The following is a 27,965-nucleotide window of genomic DNA, read 5'->3' on the forward strand; positions in this document are numbered from 1 at the left end:
TTTTTGTAGTGTGCAGCTACTCCATGATCTTTATTTGTTCTTACCAGCAGATACATTTCCCTTTTCCTTTCACAAGATACTTTAATTGCTCTAGTGATCCACATCATTTTTTACATGCCAGTTTAATGTCCTTTATGATTAGCTTATGCGGAAAGCTATTTTTAAATAGCTGATGTGAATTTATCACGGAACAGACTATATTTTATTTTACCATTTAGTTCATTGTGAATTTCATCCCAGATTATCTCCTGTAAACTATTTTTAAAAGCATTTGTCCTGGAGTCAATTAGTCTAATGGATTTCCATTGAGGAGTGTCCATACTGTAATGCACTACATTATATATCTTACTGTTCATCATGATCAGAGAAAGCATTTGTTCCTGGGGGGAAATGATTATTTCCTGCTTTGAACTTCACCAAAGAAAACATTGTCAATTAGAGTACTACTGTTTCTATTCACCTTGTTGCAAATTTAAGAACCGAGATCAAATTGTAGGATCCAAATAAGGTTTTAAGGTCATTTTTTCCTATCAGAATCCTATAGAAATCTAAACTGAAGTCACCACATACTCTTTAACTGCTTGCTGCTGTCTGACACACAGTACAGTAAGAAATACAGATTCCTCATAAACATTCACAGTGGGCATCTATATACAGTTACAATTAAAGTGAACTTTTTTCATTATTAATTCACAAGCACAAACTTCTATGTGCTGATCACTACAAAATATGTTTCTGAACTACTGTGTCAATATAATTATGTAACAAATCCTCTTTTCCCCATATTAGTAGTCATGCTTAAGCTGCTTTTATATGTAACTTACAAACACTGTGGTTATGTGGTGCTCAGATAGGCACTGAATGTTTATCATTTCAGAGCTTTGAAAAAATGTAGAAAAAGACAAGAAGTTCTTGTATCTCATTATTAAGTCCTCTAATATTTTGATGAAAGAAGCTAACCTTATTTTTCTGTGCATTCTTAAGCTTTTTATGGGACTCTTCTATTATTTTGATCTTACATAACCAGATGACTGAATACTGATTGTAACCTAAGAGAGGTACCCTCTGAGACCAGTAACCACAGGGATCTTGCTTTGTGCAGTGGTGGCCCCTCTGTATTATTTGCAAGAAACTCAGCCAACCTATCTTTCGCTCTCCTATACAAATGTAGGACATGTTGAGTATATCCCCCATCTCCCGATAGCAGCAACAGGCACTGCACTCATAGGAGATTTCATTTCAGTCAGCAGCAGCCTGCTCAACCTAGTGTTCACACACCTCACACCAGCATTAACCCAGGGCGGGTCATGGTGCTGCAAAACCTCCACAAAACTCTCACTTTGTGTGCAGTTGCCACTTCTATTTCATCCCGGTCACCCCTAATGCTGTAATTACTGTTCCTAGCCGTGCTGTATCCTGTTCCACCCACTGTAATAAACTGATCCTCTTTGCCAAAATCTTCCCAATGTTCTCTGTCACCTGGCTAAGACTAACACTTGGCTTTACAATTCTTGTGACCTGGTACCCTTTTCGTAATATGTTCTGTACCATCTGGCCTACACCTCTGCCGTGGTTACTACCTAGCAGCAAGACCCTTCTTCCTACTATATTTTGGTACTGACCAACACTGAGTTTCTTTGCTACAAGTCTGTTACGCCCTGCTGTGAATACAGCTGTATGAGGCTCTTTGCCTCCTACTTCATATAACAAGCCAAATTGACTCAATACTGTTAGCTTGAATGATGGTAAAGTTGAAGAGCTGTTCCCTTTTGCACATTGCTTTTACCTTTACCAGTTCCAAGAATCTTTTCCCCCTTCAACCTATCTAGCTCACATTTCACATGTTTGAATTCAGGCTGAAGGGCACATCTTTGCTTGATGCTCACTGATTCTCTTGTCTTTTTTGCATAGTTTGCAATTCCATGGGAGAGCCTTGCTGAGATCCTGCCCCTCCCCCCACCCCCTCACCCCGTCCAGTTCTCCACTAGTCACCTCAGCGAAATTCCAACCCTTAGTCTACACACACCACTCCCTCTTTGACTATACTATGGCGACATCCACATTTATCAAGCACTGCAACAGATTACAAGCTTAAAAATAGAATAAAAATCACTTAACACACTTTAAACAGCACGAATTTTCATTAGCTGCAAGCTGCAAAAATTATGCCTATAGGTTAGGGCTTCAAGTGTACGATAAAATGCAAAGTTAACTACTTACACTTGCAACAAGAACTCAGCACTCAGTTAACTACAGCAGCTGTTAATTAACTTCATCACAATAGAATGTAGCTTTAATGTAAGCGAACTGTATGTAAACAAATTACTAATGCCAAAGTTTCTAAAACAAATTAAGATTTACTCTACTCTCTGGAAATTTGAATTTAAAATTGTGTTGGCACATTCTGCTTAAATTGTTGTGTCAAAATGTATGCAAAAATATGACTACAATCCATCCTTACAATCTTCTGGTAATCTAATAGGTAACGAAAAGCAACACCTTTAATACCAAGCTTAAAAGTGCACTAATACATGTATTTAATGAGTAATTTGTACTAGACTAACTGTTATTACAATCTAAATAACTTATCTTAATGAGAGTGCAAGAAATCTGACGTTTTGCCTGACATATGGCTGCCGACTGTTAGTTTCACTGCAATTTTCTAATCATTAAAATGATCCTAGAGATATGTCTGAGTGTAAATGATGTACTTCTTGACTGCTTGTGGATATACTGTTGTTAATTCCTAAAATATCAGATACACTTACAGAGGGCATGCAAGAGAATGGGCAATATATTGAGGCACCAGAAATACAGAATTGGTTTTTATATGAAATTGTTATTTTTATGCTAAACATTTTGTTATGTACAATGCAATATGTTAACACTAGATATATACTACAAGGAATTACTAATGAAAAATTAAAGGTTCACAATCATTCAAATAGTTAACAATAATACATATTGCATTATGGCAGTTTCAGCTATAGTAGTTTTGGGAATAGCTTCCCCAATGGCAAACTTTTTGATTTTTGTACTTTGTGTCCTAAAGTTTACATTACACACAAAATGTCAATTTTAAAAAATATTCTTGAATACAAATATCACACTTTTTAATCTGGTGTATTAGCAGCATATTATTCATTATTTTTGCAGCGCCACAGCTCTGACTGTAAGCATAGCTATGACAACATAAATAACTTGTCCATTCACTTAAGAAAACTTTCAAGTCACAGGTTTTGTTCACATACACACAGTGAAATGTCTAACACCTACTAGACAGGATCCTGGAAAAAATCACTGTTAAATACATTTGAGTTTAGACACTTGGCTCTCAAATGCAGAGACCATATGTTCCGTACAAGGAAATACAGAAAGGTGAAAAACTGTACAACAGACGTGCACAATATAAATTGCAGCAACAGTTACTGCAGTTAAGTACATTTGCTCTCAAATCAGTCCTCGTTTTTTCTTGTAGTCTTCCAAGTTAAGAGATCGCTTAGGCCCAGTGTCCTTTACCATTGTCATTGGTTTAGGAGTAACACTAACTGGGTTGCCTAGAAAAAAGGAAACAAATTACATCAACAAGAGAATAAAAAGTAACTTATCTTTGTTACACAAGAAAAGGCAATGGCAATTAGACATTGATCACATATCAGATATACAACAGATGTAACTCAAACCAATGTATGCGACATTGAAAGTGATGAAAGGCCTAAGTAAGTATTACACTGGTCAACAGTGATTTTGTTGCCAATTGACACTGATGTTAGGATAACTTTATGGTGCTGAATTAGAATATGTCACTTGTTTTGCTAGACTGGCTCTATTTATTATGGTAACGTACAATATGTAGATAAACAAACAAGCAGAAATTCAAAATATTAATTGAAATACAATGTGTACACAGTCAAATGAAAATGAGAAAAACATATGTAAAGGATCACAAAAAAGCAGTTTCATTGTTCATTCAGCATGTAATATGAAAAACAACAGACAGGACAGTCACGCTGAAGATTCTAGCAATAGCCTGCCATCATGTGCTTGTCCTATCTACCTTGATATCGTTCTTCCATCATCTCTAAATCTTGATGGAATCTTCCATCATTTTCCTCACTGTAGTCACCAAGATTGTCTGGAAATTTATCAAGATGGCTTATATTTGTCCCCAAGCTCTTGAAGTTACTGAGCATGTTTTGCACCAGTTCCTCATAATTATGTGCTTTGTGGTTACACAAGAAATTCTTGACAACAGAGACAAAACTGCTCCAGGCAGATGCTTCAATGCAATTCATAACTTTAATGAATTCCAAATCATTTGTAAGCTTCCGAATTTGGGGACCATCAAATATACCAGCTTTTAATTTTTCATTACTGAGTCCAGGGAATGATTTGCATATATATTTGAAACAGTCACAATTTTTGTCCAATGCTTGCACAAATTGCTTCATTAGACCACGCTTAATATGAAGTGGTGGAAGAATGATTTTTGTCACTGTCGACTAATGGTTCTTTTAGGATATTAGCTGCTCCTACAGTGAAGCTATCTCTTGATGGCCATGAAACTTTTCCCCAGTGATCATGCTTTGCTCTGCTGTCCCAAATGCAAATAATGCAAGGGAATTTTGAATATCCACTTTTCTGTCCAAGCAAAAGGTTAACTATTTTTTAAATCAACACAGATAGGCCATTGGTATTGACTATAACGAAGTTTATGGATAATCATCTGGATATTTACGTATTTGAAATTTCACTGAGTGGTCAATTGGAATGGATGTATAGCAGTTACCATTATGCAGCAACACACATTTTAGGCGTCTGGTTGAGCAATCGATAAAATGCCTCCCGTCTTGAGGTTGATATTTTAGTAGTAAACCAGGGATGTCACTGCAGAAAACACGTACATCATCTTGAAGTATGAAATAGATGATCTCTTGTCCAGTAATTCTTCTCATTTAGTCTGGATGCCAAGAGTCCAGAAGACTGTTTAGGAAGACGGAGGTCTCTTATCAAATCATTAAGCTCTTCCTGATTGAAGAGCTGATGTCTTGGGGAACTTCCTTTGTATTCAGATTCACTGCTACTGGTGCTCAAGCCCTGCAAATCATCATCGTCATCATCATCTGAAGGAAGTAGTTTTGGCAGAGTGGTGAACACTGGTATAGAAATGTCATCACTTTGTGAAATAGTCTGCCCTGCTGATTCTAAATGGGGACATTCCCACTTATGTTTCTTGTAGTGATTCAAACCTTCTACATTGACAATGCAAAAACAACATTCATTATGGCAGATCTTTGGCTCTCACCATGCCATTGGCACTCCAAAGTATAAACTCTTTCGTTTACCATTAGGCCACAGTCGTAAAGATTCGACACAGCTTATGCAAACTTTATGAGAAGCCCAATGTTTATCTTGGTCTCCGAGTTTAATCCCAAAATACGCAAGATAGGCCTGTTTCACAAACTCAATGCTGTTCTTCCGTTGTTCTTGCAAAGTGTATTCTCCACAAATATAGCAGAACACACTTCTTGAAATTGTGAGACAAGAGGGTGTCTCAAATTACTACCACGTTCCATAATCTCACCTTCTCCTCTATAACGTGTAACAAAAACGATATTACATTTGTACACATGCAATCGCAAAATACAAAATGAATAGGCATACAGAATTATGGAATTCACAACTAATTTACTGATAATTTAATGATTAAACTCTACACATGAGAGATAGCCTGTATCTAAGAAACTAGAGCCAATTGGTCAAATCTGTTTTCAGATTCAGCATACCAAATACACCCAGTATATGTTCAAATATTCCTGTCAACAAGAATTTTAATTTTATTTTATTTTTATAGCTGCATTATCATTCTAAAGAACTATCGCCCCATTAAGCTTGATTACAATTCAACTATAATAACTTACTCCTGTGTGGAGTTACAGTTTTTTAGCTACAGAATTTTGTCTGAACTTCCGTTTGCAATAGCAGTTAAAAATAGTGCCTTAAGCATTTCTCATGTTGATCCTGACTGATGCTGCAAGAGTAATTCTACAAATGAATGTTTTATATATTATGAAAATGCCATGAACATGCATAGTTGCATGTGCCACAAAAGCAACTGGATCTATGAACAGAGGTAAGTACAATAGAAACATTCACGCAAAATGAAAATATGATGTTCGGAAGGCGTTGACACAGAAGTTAAAGAGAATTGATAGTCATGTCACAGTTCTAGGTTGCTTGGTGAAAATCCCAATGATATTAAAGTTCACATTAGAAAGGGAGGGAGGAAGGGGATACTGAACACATTTTAATCTTTTAGAGCTAGTTAAAAGTGTTTAGGTTTTCGAGAAATTTGAGCTAAATCAATAATTCAGCAATGCCAAGTAATCAGTTAGTAATAATTATACAAAGCATATGTAAATGAGAGAAAACTTGTTTTTCATAAGCTCGTATTCTGTACTTACTATGAAGAGGGACCTCAAGATCAATCTTGATGTCAAAGTCATGGGCAGAGAACAGGTCATCAGTCTTTGAAAGTTTTGAACTTTCCTTTTTCTTCTCAGGTGACTTTTCCTTTTCCTTATTGGCAGGTGCCTCTGATATAGGAGACTGTTCTGCTTCTTGAATCTGCAACAATTTTATTACCAATACTCTTACAGTTCTCCCCGAGTCATTCTTTATGATTATTTCAGCAGGCTACAATACTGAAAAGCTCTACACAATATATATAACACACACACACACACACACACACACACACACACACACACACAACTGATAAATTACAGATAATGTACTGATAAACTAGTACTTGATCGGTTCATAGGAGAGGCCTTAATTAGGCAAAACTTTAAATAGTGCCGATAGACACATAAAAATCATAGTTTTCTGAACTATTAGTCCCTTCTTTGTGAAGTGTATAAGGTTGGGTTACAAAATTTAAAAAAGGAGGACTGGTCAGTCAGACTCCAGGAGATATCATTCTCATAACATGTGGGTCCCTATTATCATTCATTTTTAACCTTCCCCAACCTATCCCTCTGTCCTCCCTGAGGAATGAACTACTATTTTCAGGAGATAGGATGATTTCGTGTACTGTTATACATGACTATAGAAAGGCCTAAAAATTTCACCTCTTTGAAGTAAGTACTGGTCTCTTTGATTGTCATCATGAACTTGGCCTTCAGGTACAGTAATCCCATCAGTTGTTACCTTTCTCCTTGTAATTCGTGCACCCTCACTTCTGATACCCTTCCACATGAACACACATATTTCTCCTTCTTATTTGAATCTTTCAGTTTCTGCATCACTTTTTTTTTAGGGGCAATTTTATTTCCATCATATGCTACCACTTTCCTATTCTAAATTGCAACATATTTATATTTCACTCACTTACCACAACTATTCTCTTCTGCATTGTAATATATTTTGGCCCCTACACCTTTTGCCACCATACGCTGCCCGCCCCCCCCCCCCCCCCCCTCCCGTATCCCTTAGTGACTGAATACTTCAAACTTAAGGTTTTCTAATGTCCTAACTTACAATGAACAAGGGTTCAGCAGGCCTGGCTCAGTTCCTGATGTTAATTTTACAATTTCCTCTGCTTTGATAGATGAAGGATTCTATAATTCTATAAGTATGTTTCACCTCATTTGTCACCTGTTTCTCTTCTATAGTGTTGCCTTTGCCAGTATTAGTCATATCTCCTTTATTACCAATCTTGTTATGTTCCCTATCCCTGTACCTGTCCTCCTCCTGCAAGCATGTCATTGCTAAATACATTTCATCCAATTCAACTTCACCTTTGGCACTTCCACTAAATGCCTCACCCTGTAAAGTGACCCCCCCCCCCCCCCTTTCCGCAATTCCTTTATACTACACTCACTTCTTTCGCCTGAGAGGTGTCCTGCTGTTTTATAGTTTACAGCTTTCGAGTGAAGTTGGAACATGCAGATTTGGAGTAAATTACCGAACAATCAGTTTAATAAGCCACAGCTGTAAAATACTAACACACATTCTTTACAGACGAATGGAAAAACTAGTAGAAGCCGACCTCGGGGAAGATCAGTTTGGATTCCGTAGAAATACTGGAACACGTGAGGCAATACAGACCTTACGACTTATCTTAGAACAAACATTAAGGAAAGGCAAACCTACGTTTCTAGCATTTGTAGACTTAGAGAAAGCTTTTGACAATGCTGACTGGAATACATTCTTTCAAATTCTAAAGGTGGCAGGGGTAAAATACAGGGAGCAAAAGGATATTTACAATTTGTACAGAAACTAGATGGCAGTTATAAGAGTTGAGGGACATGAAAGAGAAGCAGTGGTTGGGAAGGGAGTAATACAGGGTTGTAGCCTCTCCCTGATGTTATTCAATCTGTATATTGAACAAGCAGTGAAGGAAACAAAAGAAAAGTTCGGAGTAGGAATTAAAATCCATGGAGAAGAAATAAAAACTCTTGAGGTTCGCCGATGACATTGTAATTCTGTCAGAGACAGCAAAGGACTTGGAAGAGCAGTTGAACGGAATGGACAGTGTCTTGAAAGGAGGATATAAGATGAACATCAACAAAAGCAAAAGAGGATAATGGAATGTAGTCGAATTAAGTAGGGTGAAGCTGAGGGAAATAGATTAGGAAATGAGACACTTAAAATAGTAAATGAGTTTAACTATTTGGGGAGCAAAATAACTGATGATGGTCGAAGTAGAGAGGATATAAAATGTAGACTGGCAATGGCAAGAGAAATTTGTTAACATTGAGTATAGATTTAGGTGACAAGAAGTCATTTCTGAAAGTATTTGTATGGAGTGTAGCCACGTATGGTAGTGAAACATGGACGATGAATAGTTTAGACAAGGAGAGAATAGAAGCTTTCGAAATGTGGTGCTACAGAAGAATGCTGAAGATTAGATGGGTAGATCACGTAACTAATGAGGAAGTATTGAATAGGATTGGGGAGAAGAGAAGTTTGTGACACAACTTGACCAGAAGAAGGGATCGGTTGGTAGGACATGTTCTGAGGCATCAAGGGATCACCAGTTTAGTATTGGACGGCAGCGTGGAGGGTAAAAATCGTAGAGGGAGACCAAGAGATGAATACACTAAGCAGATTCAGAAGGATGTAGGTTGCAGTAGGTACTGGGAGATGAAGAAGCTTGCACAGGATAGAGTAGCATGGAGAGCTGCATCAAACCAGTCTCAGGACTGAAGACCACAACAACAACAACATCCCGCATTCGTATGAGGCAGCACCATTTACAAATGTCGATAGGTTCACGTTCTCTATCAAGGCACCTGAAGGTGAAACTATATTGTTTTGTAATCATACAATTGGATAGATAAAAATGAAAAAAAAATTAAAAAGATAATAATCTACTCACCAAGCGATGGCATGGAAAAACACACACAAAATATGTACAGAATGCGAAAGCTTTTGTAGCCAGTGACCTCCCCCCCTTCCCCGGTAGAATGGTTGATTGAAGGGAAAGGAAGACGGATGAAGTAAAAGCACTGGTGAAGTTCAGGAAATGGGGAGAGTTATGAGAAAGCCACTGAGAGCTCTGGGCAGGGGAAACTGACTTGTGGTTCCCCAAACCTCAACAGTCCTTTTCCTTCATCCCTCTTCCTTTAACTTCAGCTCTTCTTTCAGGAGAAGAAGCAGCCACTTGCTCCAAAAGCTTCTGTATTCTGTATATATTTTAAGTGTGTTTTCTCCTGCTGCCAGTTGGTGAGTAATTTTTTTATTTATACAATTATATTTTCATTTATAATTTTCACAGATATCTCACCAACTCTTCTTCCTGAAGAATGGACATATTATACCAGGAAACTAGGAGTATTGTTTTCTATTTTAAGTGTTTCTATGGTTCTGTAGGCATTATTCAGAGCTGCATCAGTGCTTATAATTGTTCAGTTAGAATACTTTGTAGTTCATCAACTGTTGGAAGCATGGTTGTTTGAGACAGACTTGCAAGTGAAAGTATCTTGCAACTAAGAGGACAGAGCTGAAATGTTGCGGGAAGAGACTACACAAAAGAACTGTTGGCATGTGGTGATAATATATCAAAATTGATATTTCAGTAATCAGTTTCACTAAAGATACGGAATAAATCAGCTGTGGCATTACTGGCAGAAATGTTTTGCCATTTGCTGGAACTATGAAAGTTACTATGAAAATAAAGATGGCCATGTTAGTATCCGATCTCACACAATATCCAGTAACAGTGGCAGTAAGAGTTCACATGTAAGAGTACTTTTATATATAAAGTAATTACAGCACAATATTTAATGTCTTACCTTCTTCTCTGTTGGTGCCGGAAGTTTTTCAGGTGGTGGTTCATCTTGCTGACCCTGAACTTTGAAAACCATGCGAGGCTTTGTATGGCGTCGTGTGAAAGGGTCTTCTATAACTTTTCCTTTATTGGCTCTAACTTCTTCCTGGGGAGAGAAATATTACAATAAAGACATACTATTTTCATATAACAAAATGAAGTTGGGTAGTTTGCAATACAATATGTACAATTACATAACACAGACACCTAGAAAACAGTAGCAGTTCTCACGAGTGTATTCATAAGACTTCACATATATTTCAAGGGCCAACCAGAGTCTAATGGGAACTCTTTCTGTAGTACGTATTTTCCAGGAAGTTCCAAGATGCCAGTCCTGAACAATAAGCAACGAAGCTTCTGTGGTACTTTTACACCAGTATATTAACGGAAAAAATAGCTTTGTGTTGACCTGAGAAATGTACTTGGTTAACTCCATGGCAAAGTAATGGCTGTGAAAGAACAGCCTGTTGGAACTACCACAGCGAAATAAGTAGTTCTGAATACGAAATTTCAGAAATAAGTCAAGCTACACACACACACACACACACACACTGAAAGTGGGGTGGGGAAGGGGAGTGATAGGAGCGTAAAGATGTGGAGGAGGAAGAAAGCGCACTGTCCAGTGGAGCATAGAGCGACTGCCCAGTGGCAGAACAAGGCAACATGTGAAGGCTGTGTGTGTGTGTGTGTGTGTGTGTGTGTGTGTGTGGGGGGGGGGGGGGGGGGGGAGATGGGAAGGGAGATCGGGAAAGGAAAGGAGATCAGCTGAGAAGGGAAAGAGACAGGTGCATGCACTGGCAGAGAATGGTGCAGAATGAGGGTGAGAGGATGTGGATTAGGAGGTGGTGAAAGGACAGAGGGAGCGGAAATGGTTTGATGGAGGCTGTGGGAACAGTAATTTACTCTAAGTTGAGGGCAAGATAAGACACATGGAATTTCTTGTAATTTCAACTACAATCTGTGCAGTTGAGAAAGAAGGGGAGCATCCACAGGGCCCCAGCTGTCCAGATAACACTGAAATCAAGCATGTTATGTTAAATCAAGCATGTTATGTTCAGTTGCATGTATGCCACAAGGTGGTCCATTTTGCTCATGGCCCAAGTTTGGTAGTAGCCATTCATCCTGGTTGATAGTCACATCAATACAAAAAGTTGTGCAACGATTGCAGCACATGTTGTATATAGCTTGGCTGCTTTTACAGGTGACCCAGCCTCTTAATGGGGTAGGATAAGCCTGTGACAGGACTGGAACAGTAAGTGCTGGGTGGGCAGACTGGGCCAAGTAATGACACATCCACAGTGACAAGAACACTCTTGCCCAGTATGCTGAAGGTCTTACAAAGACCATCACAAACAGGTACTAGCCCCCAGACCTAGCCTCGTTGGTTAGTTGGTTTGGGGCATAAAAGGACTAAACTACACGCTCATCAGTACCTTTTTCCTGATGCAAGCAAGATTCAAAGTACAAAAACACCCAAAGTACGTTTGAAAAAGTGAAAGCGGAAAACATACACCACAAGGGGAAGAAGAAGAAGAAGAAGAAGAAGAAGGTATTAAAACCATAAAGCAGATGGTTTGAGCTGGCTGATCACAACAATAAAAGAGGATGAGCCAGCCACTCTGCAACACATCAAAATGTCCACCCCCAAAAAGACAAGGCGAGATGAACACATGCAGGGAAAAGACGACCAACAACACAAACAAGTGCAAAGAAAGTATGACAGAGTTGAGGCACTGTCACCCAACACCAAAGGTAAGATACTGGGTAGTTCACCACAGAGGGACAAAGTGGGCAGTCCAGAAACATGTGGACAACAGTCATATGTGAGCCACAGTGACACCGAGATGGGTCCTCGTGACGGAGGAGGTAGCCGTATGTAAGTCACATATGGCCAATGCAGAGACAGGAGAGAACCACAGAGTCCCGGCGAGAGGCCAGCATGGAGGTCTTCCAACAGATTCATAGTTTCCTTAATGGAACACAGTTTGTTGCATGTACTGAGATTATGCCATTCCGTCTCAAAAGATGAAAAACATTGTAGTATAATAGCAATCGTGTAGTAACCACAACCAACAGCGGGAACACCTTGGGCTACGGATCGGAGCCGCCAGGCAGGGAAGCCGCCGGCGGTGGAGCACGCACCACCGGGTAAACACAGGACGAGTCAGAATACAGACCAACAACAACTGACAACAACCGACCACGACTGACTATGAGCGACACAACAAGGAAGAGATAAACAACGGAGGCTTGTGGAAACCACAACACCAAACATACATCCACTCGGAACCAGAGCCAGGCAAATATCAACAACGAGCAACGACCAGAACGCAGTACCGCCGAGATAGAAACGAAATCCAGAGTGAGTACCAGACTGGCTGGACTATGGCAGAGCGGGTCCCTGTATACGAAACCGGAGGGAGTGGCTATTGGCCGCTGTCTGCACGTGGCTTAGCGGTGGCGCCCTCGCTGCGCGAGAGCTGCTGTGCGGAATAGCCGTCGCGGAGGCGGAGCCCTCTATGGGCTGACCACGTTCATTTGTTCTGCTGCGTGTTCGACTTCCGCAGTGGAAGATACTAGAAATCGCACGTCAGTTATGAGGATGACAATCTTCAGAGGCGGTAACCGTGTAGCCTGATTGGTCAGCCGGTTGGCAAGTTCATTTCCTGAGATTCTGAAGTGGCCTGGGGTCCACACAAACAACACAGAATGACTGGACTGTTCCGGGTCATAGATGGACTCCTGGATGGTCACTACCAAAGGATGGTGAGGGGTAGCACTGATTCATAGCTCGTAGGCTGCTCAAGGAGTGAGTAAGAGAGGAAACGACATGCCAGGGCATGAGTGGATGCGCTCAAAGACCACGAGAAATGGCTGCTAGCACTGCAATGAAAACACTGCAGCTATCTGGCAAGGACTGCTGTTCAATATGTCCTCCATGAACATATGCAAAGCTAACTTTACTTTCAGCCATCGAGCTGTCAGTGTAAACCACTTCATGGCCCGGTACATATCAAGAATCGAGAGGAAGGGACAGTGAAGAGCCGCAGAGTTAACCGAGTCCTCAGGACCATGTGAAAGGGCCAGGTGAAGCATTTGCCTAAGTGTACACCATGGATGTGTACGTGAATGGACCTCGAGTATAGGTGGTCAAAGCAAGGACTCCACTACAGACAGAACAAACTGGATGCAAACCACAATCTTAAGCCCTCACCTGGGCCTCCGATGTGGGAGATGAACTGCTGTGGGTGGGAAAAGGAAATGGTAATTCGGATGCTCAGGAGAACTACGAATGTGTTCAATGGAAATGGCGAGCAGTTGTGCACACCTAACCTTCAATGGAGGGACTCCGGCCTACACCAGGATGTTGGTTGCCAGACTTGTCCTAAAACCTCCTATTCCCAGTTGAACACCACAGGGGTGCACTGGGTCGAATATACACAAAGATGGAGGCACTGCTGAACCATAAACCAGACTCCCATAGTCATGGCGGATTGAACATGGGCTCTATAGAGCTGGAGCAGTGTAGAGCTATCTGCACCCCAGTTTGTGTTGCTCAGGCAGCGGAGGGCACTGAGTTGCTGCCAGCACTTCCGCTTCAGATGACAAGGAGGAAGCCACGTCCATCGGGCGTTAAAAACCAGTCCTAAGAATCGATATGTCTCCTCTACAGCGAGTGGATCATCATTAAGGTAAAGTTCTGGTTCTGGATGAACGGTACAATGCCAACAGAAGTGCATGACACTACTTCACAGTTGGAAACGAAGCCATGGGCTAGAGCTCATGACTGCGCATTGTGGAGGCTCCCTGTAGGCGCCGCTCAGCAACACCACTACTGGAGGAGGAGTACGAAATGCAGAAGTTGTCTGCATACAGAGAAGGTGAGACGGATGGCCCGACGATTGCTGCTAGACAGTTAATGGCCACTACAAATAGACACACACACTATATAGACCCCTGCAGGACCCCATTCTCCAAGTACAGAGCGATAGGAAATTTTGGATTAAAAATAGAAAGCAGGCCCCAGAGACCCCACTCATATAATGTGGCAAGGATATGTCGTCGCCAAGTTGTGTCGTAAGCTTTTTGTAAATAAAAAAGATGGCAACCAGGTGTTGGCATCTGGAAAAGGCTGTTCAGATGGCAGACTCAAGGGAAATGAGATTACCAGTGACAGAGCGACCCTCGCGGAAACCGCCCTGGTATGGAGCCAGTAGGCCATGTGACTCCATCACCCAACACAACATTCCTGTTTCCGTCTTTTTATAAGCTGACTAACCCGGGCACTTAACCATTTAACAGCTATTAGGTGCTCCAGAGAAGGGTACTGCTTATGGCTGTAGAACTCACAGACACTCTTTAATAGCCTCAGCAATTTCCAACGACCACCAAGGTACTGACTGTCGCCGGGGAGGGGAAGGGGGGGGGGGAACCCTAAACGTAGGAAAACATAGGAAAGGTTTAGGGAGTTGTTGAATCAGTGCAGACAATGCGTTCAGAGATACTGCACCATCTGCAGGAAGATGTATGTAGCAGACAGTTACTTCCTGCATTGTGCTTATCCTGACAGCCACAGCTTCAAGAGGGTTTTTGAAGGGGCACAGGTTCACTGCATACTGAGATCAGGACATAGACACGAACTCCACCTGACACTCTATTATAGTCACAACAGTTCTTGTAACATCCTCTATAGCTGCAGAGGGCAGGGGTCCACATTGCCGAGAACCAGGTTTTCTGGAGGGCAATGCAGAAAGCGGAAATAAAGCTTAACAGTTGCCGTAGCTCAGACAGGTGATGGAAAAACCAAAGCAATTCCACTGGAGAATGACATTATTGTGAGGCTGGGAAGATATGAAGCCCACAAAGAGGCAGGTTACGCTTCAGGGTCACCTACTGCCACCAAGTGAGAATGTGTATTATTTCTCACTGTGGATGAGGCATCAGTGAGATCCAGGTTCTCAGGGCATGCTAAGATCTCTCCCTCATCCTCAGGTGCAGAACTGGTAGGGAATGGTGGTGTCCGGGCCACCGGAGGGTCCTTTCTCTTTGCAGACTTCTTCGTTTGCTTGCTCTGTCACTTCTCTAAAGCGGCTTGCTGGGAGGACTTCTCCGAAGTGGCTTCAGGTACGGACGAAGACCATGAAGCTCTTAGTCCAGCAGCTTCTGGCTCCTTTAGCCACTGGCGAGTGTCCACTGTGACAGTAGTGAAAACCTTAGGAGAGGGGTTTCCAAGGGAACCCTTCTGCATGAGAGGAGCTGGAGAAGGCCGTTGCTTCTCCAACTGGGGGATGGGTACCTATGTCCCCTGCGTTTGGAGGGCTTTGTTCCAGAAGTAGGTACTTAGGGAGCAATGGAAGGAGATTTTCCCCCTACCACCAAGGGGGTGGATGTTGACTGGAGGCCTGGAGGTAATGGTGATGTAGCTGCAGCATATGTGGACATCAACTGAACAGGGTGTAATCGATCAACTTTATGTATAGGCTCTTGGTACGTCAACCGGTCCAGAGTCTTGTACTCCGTGATTTTACGCACCTTTTGGAGTACTGCGCAGTCTGGCGAGCAGGGGAAGTGCTGGTCTCCACAGTTAGAAAAAGTGGCAGGAGGTGCACATGGAGTATCTGGATGCAGTGGATGTCTGCAGTCTCGATATGTGGCACTGGAAATACAGTGGGAAGACGTGCCCGAATTTTGACCACTTAAAGCACTGCATATGGGGAGGGACGTATGGTTTAACATCACAACGCTAAACCATTGCCTTGACCTTTTCAGGCAATGAATCACCCTCAAAGGACAAGTGAAGGCACCGCTAGCAAACCTGTTGTCTTTGGGTCCCCTGTATTCACACAGAATGAAATGAACACCCTGCCGTTCTAGATTAGCACGGAGCTCGTCATCAGACTGCAAGAGGAGGTAGCAAAGGAAAATAATCCCCTGGTCTATGTTGAGACTTTTATGGTGAGTGAAAGAAACAGTAATATCACCCAGACTGTCACAAGTGAGTAACTCCCAGGATTGTGTTGGGGATGCTGTCTGAATCAAGACTACACCGCTTCTCACCTTTGACAGCATTGTAACTTCCCCAAACGTATCCTGAAGAATTCAACAACTAATTGAGGCTTCGTAGGTAGAAAGGAATCCCCATCCATTCTGCTACAGACTAAATACGGAGGTGAACATGGCTCTCTTCTTTCTGTAGCCCTATACTCCTCCCAAGGTGTAGCGAGGGAGGGAAACAATTTAGGGTTGTATCTGTCAGCACTGTATACTCGATCTCGCCCTTCTTAGAGACTGCTGGCGCCATACGGTCAACAGCAAGAGATGACTCAGTCTGCTTCATTGCGCGTCATCTGCCCTGATGCCACCCACTCCGATCAGGGGCCCCTTCCCCATATGGCTTGCACTTCTGTAGAATTGCAAAGTGGCAGGTCAAACCATAAAATGGGACCTGAACTTATAGGGCCAAAAAAGTGAGAGACCCCTTTTAGTCGCCTCTTATGACAGGCAGGGACACCTCGGGCCTATTCCAACGCCCAGACCTGCAGGGAGCACCTAGCCTGCAAACAAGTTTCCTCTACCATATGCCCTTACACAACCAATCCTCCCAGCAGCTCCAAGAACCAGCTACAAAGGTACACCCCATCCAACACCACTCCAGCATGCAACAACTGAACCAAATCCACTGTCAGGGCTTTGATGATTTATCGCCACACTCTGAAAGAGGGACAACCTATTCAATATCTCTACCACCCCACCTAAAGTGGTTTTCCATCACACACCCAATTCCCACAACATCCCAGTAAAGCATTATGCCACTCCAAAACCTAAACCCTTGCCACAGGGAACATGTCCCAGTGGAAGCCCCAGATTCAAGATCTGCCCTATTCACCTACCCCACTCCAGATTGCTGCTTTTGTTCAACCCAACAGTTGCCTTCTGGCTGTAGGGGTCAGATATAGTAGGCATATGTGCATGAGATATGCTTGCTTGTGTGAATGTATAATAGTCTTTTCATCGTGACTGTCTGCAACTCCCTGTGTCATCTGTACAGCGAGTAGCAATCTGTCCTCCTTATAATATTGTTGATATTCCATCTTGGAGTTTCCATTGTTTAAGAAAAGAAAATGGTTTGTTATAAATGTGATACTGATATAGATATTATGTAAATACTGTGTTATACAAAGGGAACAAAGTAACAATGATGGAAAGTGCAGGATGGAATAATAATATGGAAAAGATAGATTGCTATTCAACATGTAGAGAAGGCATTGAGATGCAGACAGGCACAATGAAAGAGACTGCTAAAATATAAAAGCTTTTTGCAGCAGCAGGAGCGCACGCACATGACTGCATCTGACAGAGCACTGATCTCCTGTGGTGGGGGTAAGGAGGCAGCACTTGACTGGAAGGGAAAGGGATAGAACAGTATGGGTCAGGAAAATGCTAGTGTTGCCTGTCTGGTGTGCAAAAATACAACAGGGCTGTTAAGTGCAGTGTTGGGAGGCTGTGTTTGGGTGGGTAGGTGGCAGAAAGTGGGGCAGGGATTTAATGCTGTTATATGCTTCATGTTCAATGGTGAATTTGATATTTTGCTCAGATTTGCTGCTAATGTGTCAATTTTCTCACTCTGTCATCCAAACACTTTTTAAAGTTGATGTTTTTGCCAATGGCAAGACTATTAACTTTGAAAAAAATGGTTGCTCTAAGTGGTTTACATAAGTAAGCGTGCACAGACCTCCGCCATACCCAGTTTCTTGTGTTATAAGTAAATTATTCCTAATTATATTTATGGTGCCCTCTAATGGAATTTTGGTGTAGATGTTTACAATGTCAAGAAAAGTAAATCTAACTATCAGTGGACTGTGCACATCTTTCAATTTGCCCATGGGTTCATGTGTGTTCTTAATGAAGAAAATGCTTTCACAAGTATATTGGGTGTTAAGACAAGCTACAACTTGTTTCATTTATGTGAAGGGCTGTTCCTAGAATTTACAATGGAAATGGTGGGTCAATACAACAACAATGCATAATAAGATACATGTAATTCAAGAGACATCACCTTTCTTCTCCCCCCCCCCTTTTTTAAGGAGATGACAACCCAGGCAAACAGTGAAATCTCATTAGTACTCATTACTGTTTTCCCATCCATTTTTAGAAGTTCCAATTCCAGATGCATTAAACCCACATTAACACGACTTGTTTGTATGTTCTCCCTACCTGCTTAGCATGTTAAAATTTGGCAATATTTTTCAGTGCTGGCAACTGTGCACATCATAAGCTATCATAGAAATGACTCCTTTGACAAGCAGAAGTACAGCGAAGTACTGTAGTTCGTAAAAAGGCTGGCGATAGCTCCGATGACTTGCAACCTATCGACAAGTGCCAATCGGAGTCAGTAGTTATGCAATGGCCAAAAAAACTATAAACCAAGTGTAACTCAGTAGCTGGTCTTTGTTCATATATGGTATAGTGAGACTTTGGTGTTTGATTAACTCTCAGTGTGTGATTTCCTTTTTGTGTTGAAAAGATTATTGATACACCATGGATGTATAAGAAGATAGTGAGGCAGTTCACTAATGAAGGAAAGTGGAACATTATTCATGAAATAGACAAAAATCCATAGATGAAGTGTGTTGATATTGCACAAAACTGTATATTTCTCCACACGATAGTAAGCAAGCGAAAAGTAAATGAAGCTGCATGCCTGGAAGTTGGAAACAGTAAAAGAAAACGTGCACAATGGTCAATTTCCAGAACTTGAAAGTTTCCCACTGAAGTGGCTTAAACAAGCTCACACAGCAAACATTCCAGTTAATGGAACTGTGGTTCATGCTACATATTTGGCACAAAAGTTGGGACTCTTAAGATTTCAAGGCATCCAGTGATTGGATCAAAAGGTTTAAGAGCCGACAAGGTAGTATATGAGTATGTTTGAAGTGAGACTGGAAGTGTGAATATTGAAACTGTTGTCATGAAAAAATCATTGTGAGGTAAAGTCCTAATGGTATTTTTAATGCAGACAAAACAGGCCTATTTTTTCACCTTCTGTGTCCCAAGACATTGATTTCAGAGGAGAGAAATTCAGCAATGAGAGATTGTTCTACTGTGTTGCAATGCAAGTGAAACAGAAAATCGGGTGCCCCTACCAATTGGCAAAGTGATAAGTCCACAACGTTTCAAAAATGTGCAGACATTGCCATGCAAATACACATCTAATTCGAAAGCATGGGCAACTACAAATAAATCTGAGGAATATCTGTGCGCTTGCTATGCAGGATTGGGTGTCCAAAACAAGGAAATGAACCTCTATAGACAAACATGCAGCACATCCTCAAGATACGATGTATCTTTGTAATATAAATGTAGTGTTTTTTCCTGCCAATGTAAAAGCCATCTTCACCCACTATCGAGGCATTACAAAATTCCTGAAAAAAAATACAGTAAAATTCTTGTATGGAAGAGGCTGTTTTGTTATCAAAGTACAACAAAAAGAGTAATGATCCTGGATGCTATGCAATTTGTGAGAAATGCATGGGATTCCATGCAAGAAAGCACAATATCATGCTGTTTTCAGAAGGCTGGCTTTGATTGGATACTGGCACTTACAGGAGAGATCATGTCAGAAAACAACAAAATCACAGAAGAACACATCACCTCACAAAACAATGAAATTGCGATTGAACAATTGCAGCAGATAATGGGGCAAGATGAAAGTACTGTATGCCGTAGCTTCAGTGATTACGCTGAGTGTGACAGGTGGGAAGGAGGAAAGTAAAAAAGACTGGGTGAATGTATGAAACAGAGGCCTGTCTAGTGCTGGAATGGGACCAGGGAAAGGTCTACATGAGAAGGACAAGGATTAATGAAGGTTCCTGTAACTCTCCAGGTCTTAACCTTCGTTAGCCATTGTCCTTACCCTTCCAGCCCCTTCTCTGGTCCAATTCCAGCATTACACAGCCCTCCATTCCACCTATGCACCTGTCTTCCTACTTCCCTCTTTTTCTGCTACCCCCTCCACTGCTATACATCTAACCACCTAATTGTACGTAGCTGCCCACCCTCTCTCCACATCGTTCCTGCGCTCCCACCCTCCAGCCCTACCTTGCCTTCCCTCTTCCTCCTCAGCCCAGCCTCCTCCTACCCCAACCACCCAGCTGCCTCTCCCATCATACACAGCTGCTTGCTGTCTGGCTTACACTGCCAGAGACGGTGTGTGTGTGTGTGTGTGTGTGTGTGTACTTTTGACAAAGGCCTCTTTGGCCATAAGCTCACTTTCTGGCAGTGTTTTTCGTGTGCCTATCTCTGACTCAGTATCTCTCTTATATGGTGAGTAACAACTGTCCTTTTCATAATATTGTTATTTTCTGTTGAAAAACCTTGCTGAAAAACAAAGCGGTATTTTGTTAGCACTTTATTTTTTACAAATATATATGAAGCTATTCTTCAATACTTTCCTTTTCGAAAAGTTTTGGACAAAGCTGTCAGAAGTGAGATTGGGCGGTAGTCGGCATAGACCTACCCCCTTCTTACGCAATGGTTTAAAATAGCATATTTCAATCTATTAGGAAAAAATGCCCTGCTTTAGTGAGCTATTTCATATGTAGCTGAGAGTCCTACTGTCTGTCGGGAATAAGCTTTTTGTACTTTGTTGGAGATGCCATCAATTCCAAGCAACCTTTTACTTTTGTGACAGTTTATTATTTTCCTAACTTCAAAACGAGAGGTGGGTAGAATTTCAGTTTTATAAAATTGCATATGTATTGCCTCTTCCATATACAGCTTTGCCTTTTCTAACGAAAATCGGGATCCTACTTTCTCCACAACACTCAAAAATTTGTTACTAAAAATATTTCAGTCAGTCATTTTGTTAATAAACTTTTCAACCGATCTGATGGTAATACTGTCTTCTTGTGCTATTGGTTGTGCTGTTTCCCTTTCAACAGTATCCCAAATTGTTTTAATTTAATTATCAGAGTTGTTGCTGTCAAACATACTACTAGACTTTTTAATAACTTTCTTTAATATAATACTGTAGTTTTTATAATATTTGACTGTTTTTGGGTCATTACTCTTTCTTGCCATTAGATACATTTTCCTTTCCAGTTAGAAGATATTTTGATCCTTTTAGTAAGTCTTTTTTACATGGTTTCTTACAATTGTATTTATCTGTTTTCATAGGGAAACTGTTTTCAAAAATACTATTTTGAATTAGCATCAGGTTCCCAGTACGCCTCATCCCCATCTAACTGAACACACCATTTCATAGGACCGTTTTACATTACTGTATGGAGCTATATCATTCACTGTAACTAGCTGTGCATCATGATCAGAAAGACCATTTCTTAAGAGGATAAATGTTTATTTGATCAAATTTATCTTGGTCAATGAAAATATTATCTATTAGTGTGTTAAATTATCTATTAGTGTGTTACTTTCCTGTATAACCTGAGTAAGAAATACAGCAACTGATGTTAAATTGAAAGAACTGAGTAATACCTTAAGACAATTCTTTCCATCAGACGCTTTCATAAAATCTACTTTGAAATCCCCCAAAATAACAACTTGCTTCCCCCTGTCTGACTGACATCACAATAAGGAATCCACGCTTTTCAGAAATCACTCAAAATTTCCCAATGGGGTCCTATGCACAGTTATAATTATAAAATTACCATCATTTAGTTTAAGCACACAGCTACATGCCTCTATACATTGCTCTACACAATTTTTTTTAGTTTCTCCTAATTTTCCACACTATGGTAATTTTTAACATATATGGCAACTCCATTTTTCCATATTGTCACACTGTTACTAGCGCTGAAAGCGTAAATTCACTTGCATTTACCTTTTACGTATCTGTAACTGTATGATGCTCGGAGAAGCATAGCACATCTATTGCATTCTGTGTTTCCAAATGTTCCAAACGAACAACACATTTATTTTCTTTGGTTTTAAGTCCCGGTATTATGATGCAATACACTAACACTGTTTTGCATTGTACTTTTTTGAGAATGTTGTAATATTTTAACATCTTTAGTACCAGCCTGCCTGAGATGCTTACTGTGCCTTATTCCTTGCAACATTATATCACTGGGCACTGATCCTAACCTAAGAAAGCGGTACTCCCATGAGTTTCAGCCGACCTCTTAAGGGTTTTGCTATCAACCCAGCGAATTTACCCTTCCCTTTCCTATTGAGATACAGACCATGCCTAGTGAAATCAAATTACCAGTAGCAGCTACAGGAATCAAACCCATGTCAGACCCAGTAGCCACCCAAAGCACCCAATCCAACTCCATACTGACCCTCCTTGCAGAGCTGTTCAATGGGGACAGAAAGCATACATCAACCCAATGTTTGTATGGTTCATTGCAAAGCAACTGCATTTCAAAGCAACAGCATAATTATGGACATCACATAATTCCAGATGTGAGTACAATATAGTCAATTTAACATAAAGGACATTCACAATTAGAACATGTTCTTGCCAAAATTTTGTTCACATCTGCTCGGCAATGGCACTAAATGCCAAAACAGTCTGTTGTTCATAAAGATTAATTATTGTAAGCATATATTCTGGTGCATCTTTCAGGCTCAAAATACAACATCTTATACATTGAAGAGCCAAAGAAACTGGTACACTAGTCTAATATCATGTAGGACCCCCGCAAGCACGGAGAAGTGCTGCAACACAACGTGGCATGGACTCTACTGATGTCTGGAGTAGTGTTGGAGGGAACTGACACCATGAATTCTGCAGGGCTGTCCATAAATCCATAAGAGTACATGGCAGTGGAGATTTCTTCTCTAAAGCACGTTGCAAAGTATCCCAGATATGCTCAATGTTCATGTCTAGGGACTTTGATGGCTAATGGAAATGTTTAAACTCAGAAGAGAGTTCGAGCCACTCTGTAGCAATTATGGATGTGTGAGGTGTCGCATTGTTCTGCTGGAATTGCCCAAGTACGTCGGAACTCACAATGGACATGAATGGATGCAGGTGAATGGACGGGATGCTTATGTATGTGTCACCTGTCTTGAGTCATATCTAGATGAATCAGGGGTCCCATATCACTCCAACTGCACATGTCCCACACCATTACAGAGCCTCCACCAACTTGAAGAGTCCCCTGCTGACACGCAGGGTCCATGGATTCAGAAGGTTGTCTCCATACCCATTCATGTCCATCCACTCCATACAATTTGAAATGAGACTCGTCCGACCAGGCAGCATGTTTCCAGTCATTAACAGTCCAAAGTAAGTTAACTGTCCAAGGCAAGGTATAAAGCTTTGTGTCATGCAGTCATCAAGGGTACACAAATGGGCCTTTGGCTCCGAAAGCCCATACTGATAATGTATCGTTGAATGCTTCGCACGATGTCACTTTTTGATGGCCCAGCACTGAAATCTGGAGCAGTCGGCAAAAGGATTGCACTTCTGTCATGAATGATTATCTTCAGTCATCACTGGTCCTGTTCTTGCTGGATCTTTTTCTGCACAGCGATGTCGCAAATTTGATGTTTTACCAGATTCCTGATGTTCACGGTATACTTGTGAAATGGTCATACGGGAAAATCCCCACTTCATCACTAATTTGGAGGTGCTGTGTTCCATTGCTCGTGTGCCTGCAGTAACACCACAATCAAACTCACTTAAATCTTAATAACCTGCCATTGTAGCATCAGTAACTGATCTAACAGCTGCGACAGACACTTGTTGTCTTTTATAGGCATTGCCGATCGCAGCTCCGTACACTGCTTGTTTACGTATCTCTGTATTTGAACGTGCGTGCCTATACCAGCTTCTTTGGCACTTCCGTGTAGTACAAAGAAGAAACATTGTAGAAGACTCGCCCAAATACAGAGGCCTCATCAGAAACATTAAGAATGTGATCAGAAGAGACCTAGAGAACACAAAACACAAGACTGATCAAGGAGACCATGAAAAACCATGTGAACATGAGTCTTCCATTCCAGTCAACCAAAAGGCAAGCTAATCATACACAAAATTTGGAATGGCAGAGAAGCAGTTGCTACTGAAAGAGAGGAAATTATATAAACTGCCAAAGACTTATTAGAAGCTGTACAATCAGTCACAAGCCAAAGCCAGCAAGATGAATCATTAATGAGTGTGGGGCTGAAAGAATTGGAATGAAATTGGAACAGTTCTCAACTAACTCAATACTTGTAAGGCACTAGACGAAGATCAGATCAAGAGGAGATCAAGAGGAGATACTTAAAATTGTAGGAGAGAGACTAGAAGAAGCATTCCTAATTCTATTAAATAAATATCTTGAGGAAGGGGAGATTCCAGTCATGGAATATACATGATGATGATGATGATTGTACGGGTGTTGATGACTGCAGAGTTGAGCGCTTCACAAACCAAAGTCCCAATTTTTACACAGTCTAATGCAGCCACTGTCACAAATGATGGCGACTACGACAATGATGAAGAAGAAGGAATGATGTTCACAACACAAACACCCAGTGCCTGGGCACAGAAAATCCCCATCCCAGAAGGGAATCTAACCTGGGACCCCGTGATACAGAGGCAGCAACGCTAGCCACTGGACCACGAGCTGTGGACTGTAAAATACAGACAACATTCTCTCCTTTCATATATGTGACTACACAAATACTGAGAATTGCAAGCGTGTTAGTCTTATCTATCAAACAATGGAAAATCCTGGTTGGAATAAATGGTTGGCTCTGAGCACTGTGGAACTTAACATCTATAGTCATCAGTCTGCTAGAACTTAGAACTACTTAAACCTAACTAACCTAAGGACGTCACACAACAGCCAGTCATCATGAGGCAGAGAAAATCCCTGACCCCACCGGGAATCGAACCCTGGTTGGAGTAACAACAATATGGAAAGGATAGGTTGCTACTCACCGTATAGTCACAGACAGGTACAATGGAGACTGCCAAAATATTACGCTACCACACAAGTTCCTTCTTCCGAAATAGAAAACTTATGTGTGCAAGTTAAGCTTGTGTGAATGTGTATGTCTTTTCCATTTCAGAAGAAGGACCTTGTCTGAAAGCTTAACATTTTAGCAGCCTTTCTCAAATTGCTTGTATGTGACTCAGCACCTACTCTCTATGATGAGAAGCAAAGCATACACTTTATATTCTAGTCTTACTTATCTTTTACAACTGGTAACAACAATCACTATGAGCCACCCGAAAGAAAAATTTCATTTTTACCACCTAATGAAACAGGCATGATTCAGAAAAGGTTTCAGTACAACTGACCATATTCAAAGCACTATGCACAGTAACAGAAAAACATCCAGGTTATGATATCCCACTTCACATGGCCTTCACAGACTACCAGAAGGGGTTCGACATGATCAAAACCTGGGCTCTATTGAAAGCAATGAACACAGCCCACACTGACTGCAAATACACTAATTTGATCAACTTCTTTATGAGAATGCCACTGTGTGTGAAAACAAAGGAAGACTGGATCACTGGAAAATTTCCCATGAGGAGAGACTTCTAAAAGCAGACACAATCTGATGTAAGTAATTCACCTTGGCTCTGTAGGACGTATTTGAATGTCTACCCTGGTGATACAGTATGAACTATATGGAAAACATCTCAATGTTTTTGCTTTACAGATTTCATCCTCTTTCGCAGCGACACGCTACTTCCAGAATAGAACTCAAGTGGCTGCTAGCCATGGACTGTAAAACTGGCCCTTACCAGTGTAGCGATCTGGCCAAAAAACCTAAGTCATGAGTTCTGTCAATATTCCTGTCTTCACTGAAAACTACGCTCTGAAAGTAGTAAATGAAAACATTTATCTGCGACCCTAAAATTAAACTTGGCAACGATAACCAGACAGCATGAATCACCAAGAAAACTGGTCTCACCTGGAGACGACATCCAACAAGAAGAGGGAAAAGAGCTGGATCTAGGCTGCCCAGCGAAGTCATTTATTTCCACTCTGGTAGTCTGAATCTATGGATTTTGCTAGTAATTATAACAATGCTGATCATTTACAAACCCAATCAACCACTCCGTCCTCTTTTGTGTGCAGGGAACTTTATTTCTAGATGCAACAAGGATTCCCCTAACACAGACATCACGTACTCTATGCACCATTCAAAAACCATTCATTCAGAATGAGTTCAAAAATATTCAGGAACCAACAAGGGTGCATTTCAAAATCATATGAATAATTGATAGACCAATGAGCTCTGGATGCTTGCCACCTGGGTAAGAGACCTCCTTTCAGACAGTCAAGCATTAACCGCCTTGCAGAACAATAAAGTTATTTTTGTCAGTTGGCTAAAGAAATTTCTTTTATTGATCTTTTCCACTGAGGCATTCAATGTATTTGAAACAAAGTGTTTAGTTAGTGAATGCTTTTATCTTATAGCACTTATGGCATTATGGGGTTTGTCCCCCCCCCCTCCACCTCCTAGAAATGGGCATGCTGTGCATGCACGAATCTGGCAGCTTGGTCACGCCAGTAAAAGTTTTCCTGGTAGCATCTAGCTGCTGCTTGCTGCGGCTGCTGCTTACACAGCGAACAGCCACATTTTGTGACCAGAAGTGGGAGAAGGTATTACTCATATGCGACTCAACTGCGCATGCGCAAGGGCCCGCTCATAAGTGCTGAAATGAATCTAATGTCAACAGTTGTGCTGTCATGATCATTGGAGGAAATTTGTTGGCATGAAGCATTGCATAGTCTTCCTAAAGCCTTTGACACATTTTGCTGTTGGCAGATGCTTGTACCTGTATGAGCACTGTTTTTGTTCTTGTACATGGGGCATTTCCTTTGCAATTTTAGTTTTATTTTCGTTTTTTCTCTCTCTCGTTGTTTTATTGATGCAGTATTATTTCTTACCAGTCAGAATTACAAAAAATCAACTGAAAACTAAAACAATTAAAAATTCACGGAATTCTAAAAAATTGCCGGGTTTTTACTGGATCTCCCGGGTTGTATACACCATGTGTAAGGTAAGATCTGCATGCTTTCAAAAGGGTGCCCCCCCCCCCCCCCCCAAAAAAGATTTAATTTAAGGCTTTCTTCTTCTTCAGAGTATGTTCAATGTCAGTGTTACTGTGGGGCCAAATCTATAAAACCATATTAAGTAACTACATATTTCAATTTCAGCAGCAATTTAATCATATTATACAGCTTAGTACATAAGAATGATTCTCATGATACGCAGCTTGTTGCCTTGGAGCCAGGAAAAAAAAAAAAACTTTTGAACAAGCATTACTTTTTTCCCTCCTTGACAGTGGTCCACAAGAAACCTATTTTATTCAACTCACCATTATGGCCTTCTCTGCTTCTTCAACATTTTTCTTGCGGTTACGATCATTGATGTAACTAATACTGGAAATAGTCGATGTTCGTAATTTGTCAAGTTCTTCAGCTCTTTCTTCCAACTCTTGGAGTTTCTGCTGAATCCTTGCTGCCTCTTCTTCATCACCTCTGCAAAAAAAAGAAGGGGGAACATAAAATATGAAATATACTGAGCAGGTTATTGGTATTCTAAGCCCATGTTTTTATAATAAAATCAGGAGTTGTTACAGAGAAAAATACAAAATAAGAGGAAAATCAATACATCACAATAGCAGACAATGACTTTCTCAAACCAAAATGGC

General features: G+C 41.0%; 1 protein-coding gene across 1 annotated transcript in view; it reads right to left on the bottom strand.

Annotated features, from left to right (window-relative positions):
* Nucleotides 1–2,819: 2,819 nt before the first annotated feature.
* LOC126335025 (RNA polymerase-associated protein RTF1 homolog) overlaps nt 2,820–27,965 on the bottom strand; it is a 120,467-nt gene continuing 95,321 nt past the window's right edge. The window contains exons 11-14 of the mRNA XM_049997865.1: nt 27,630–27,792; nt 10,302–10,442; nt 6,465–6,627; nt 2,820–3,557 (exon numbers count right to left, since the gene is read on the bottom strand). Coding sequence (XP_049853822.1) covers nt 3,451–3,557; nt 6,465–6,627; nt 10,302–10,442; nt 27,630–27,792 — 574 coding nt within the window. The 3' untranslated portion in view covers nt 2,820–3,450. The remainder of the gene's footprint in view (nt 3,558–6,464; nt 6,628–10,301; nt 10,443–27,629; nt 27,793–27,965) is intronic.

The sequence above is a fragment of the Schistocerca gregaria genome, chromosome 2 (assembly GCF_023897955.1).
Source record: "Schistocerca gregaria isolate iqSchGreg1 chromosome 2, iqSchGreg1.2, whole genome shotgun sequence".
Taxonomy (NCBI): domain Eukaryota; kingdom Metazoa; phylum Arthropoda; class Insecta; order Orthoptera; family Acrididae; genus Schistocerca; species Schistocerca gregaria.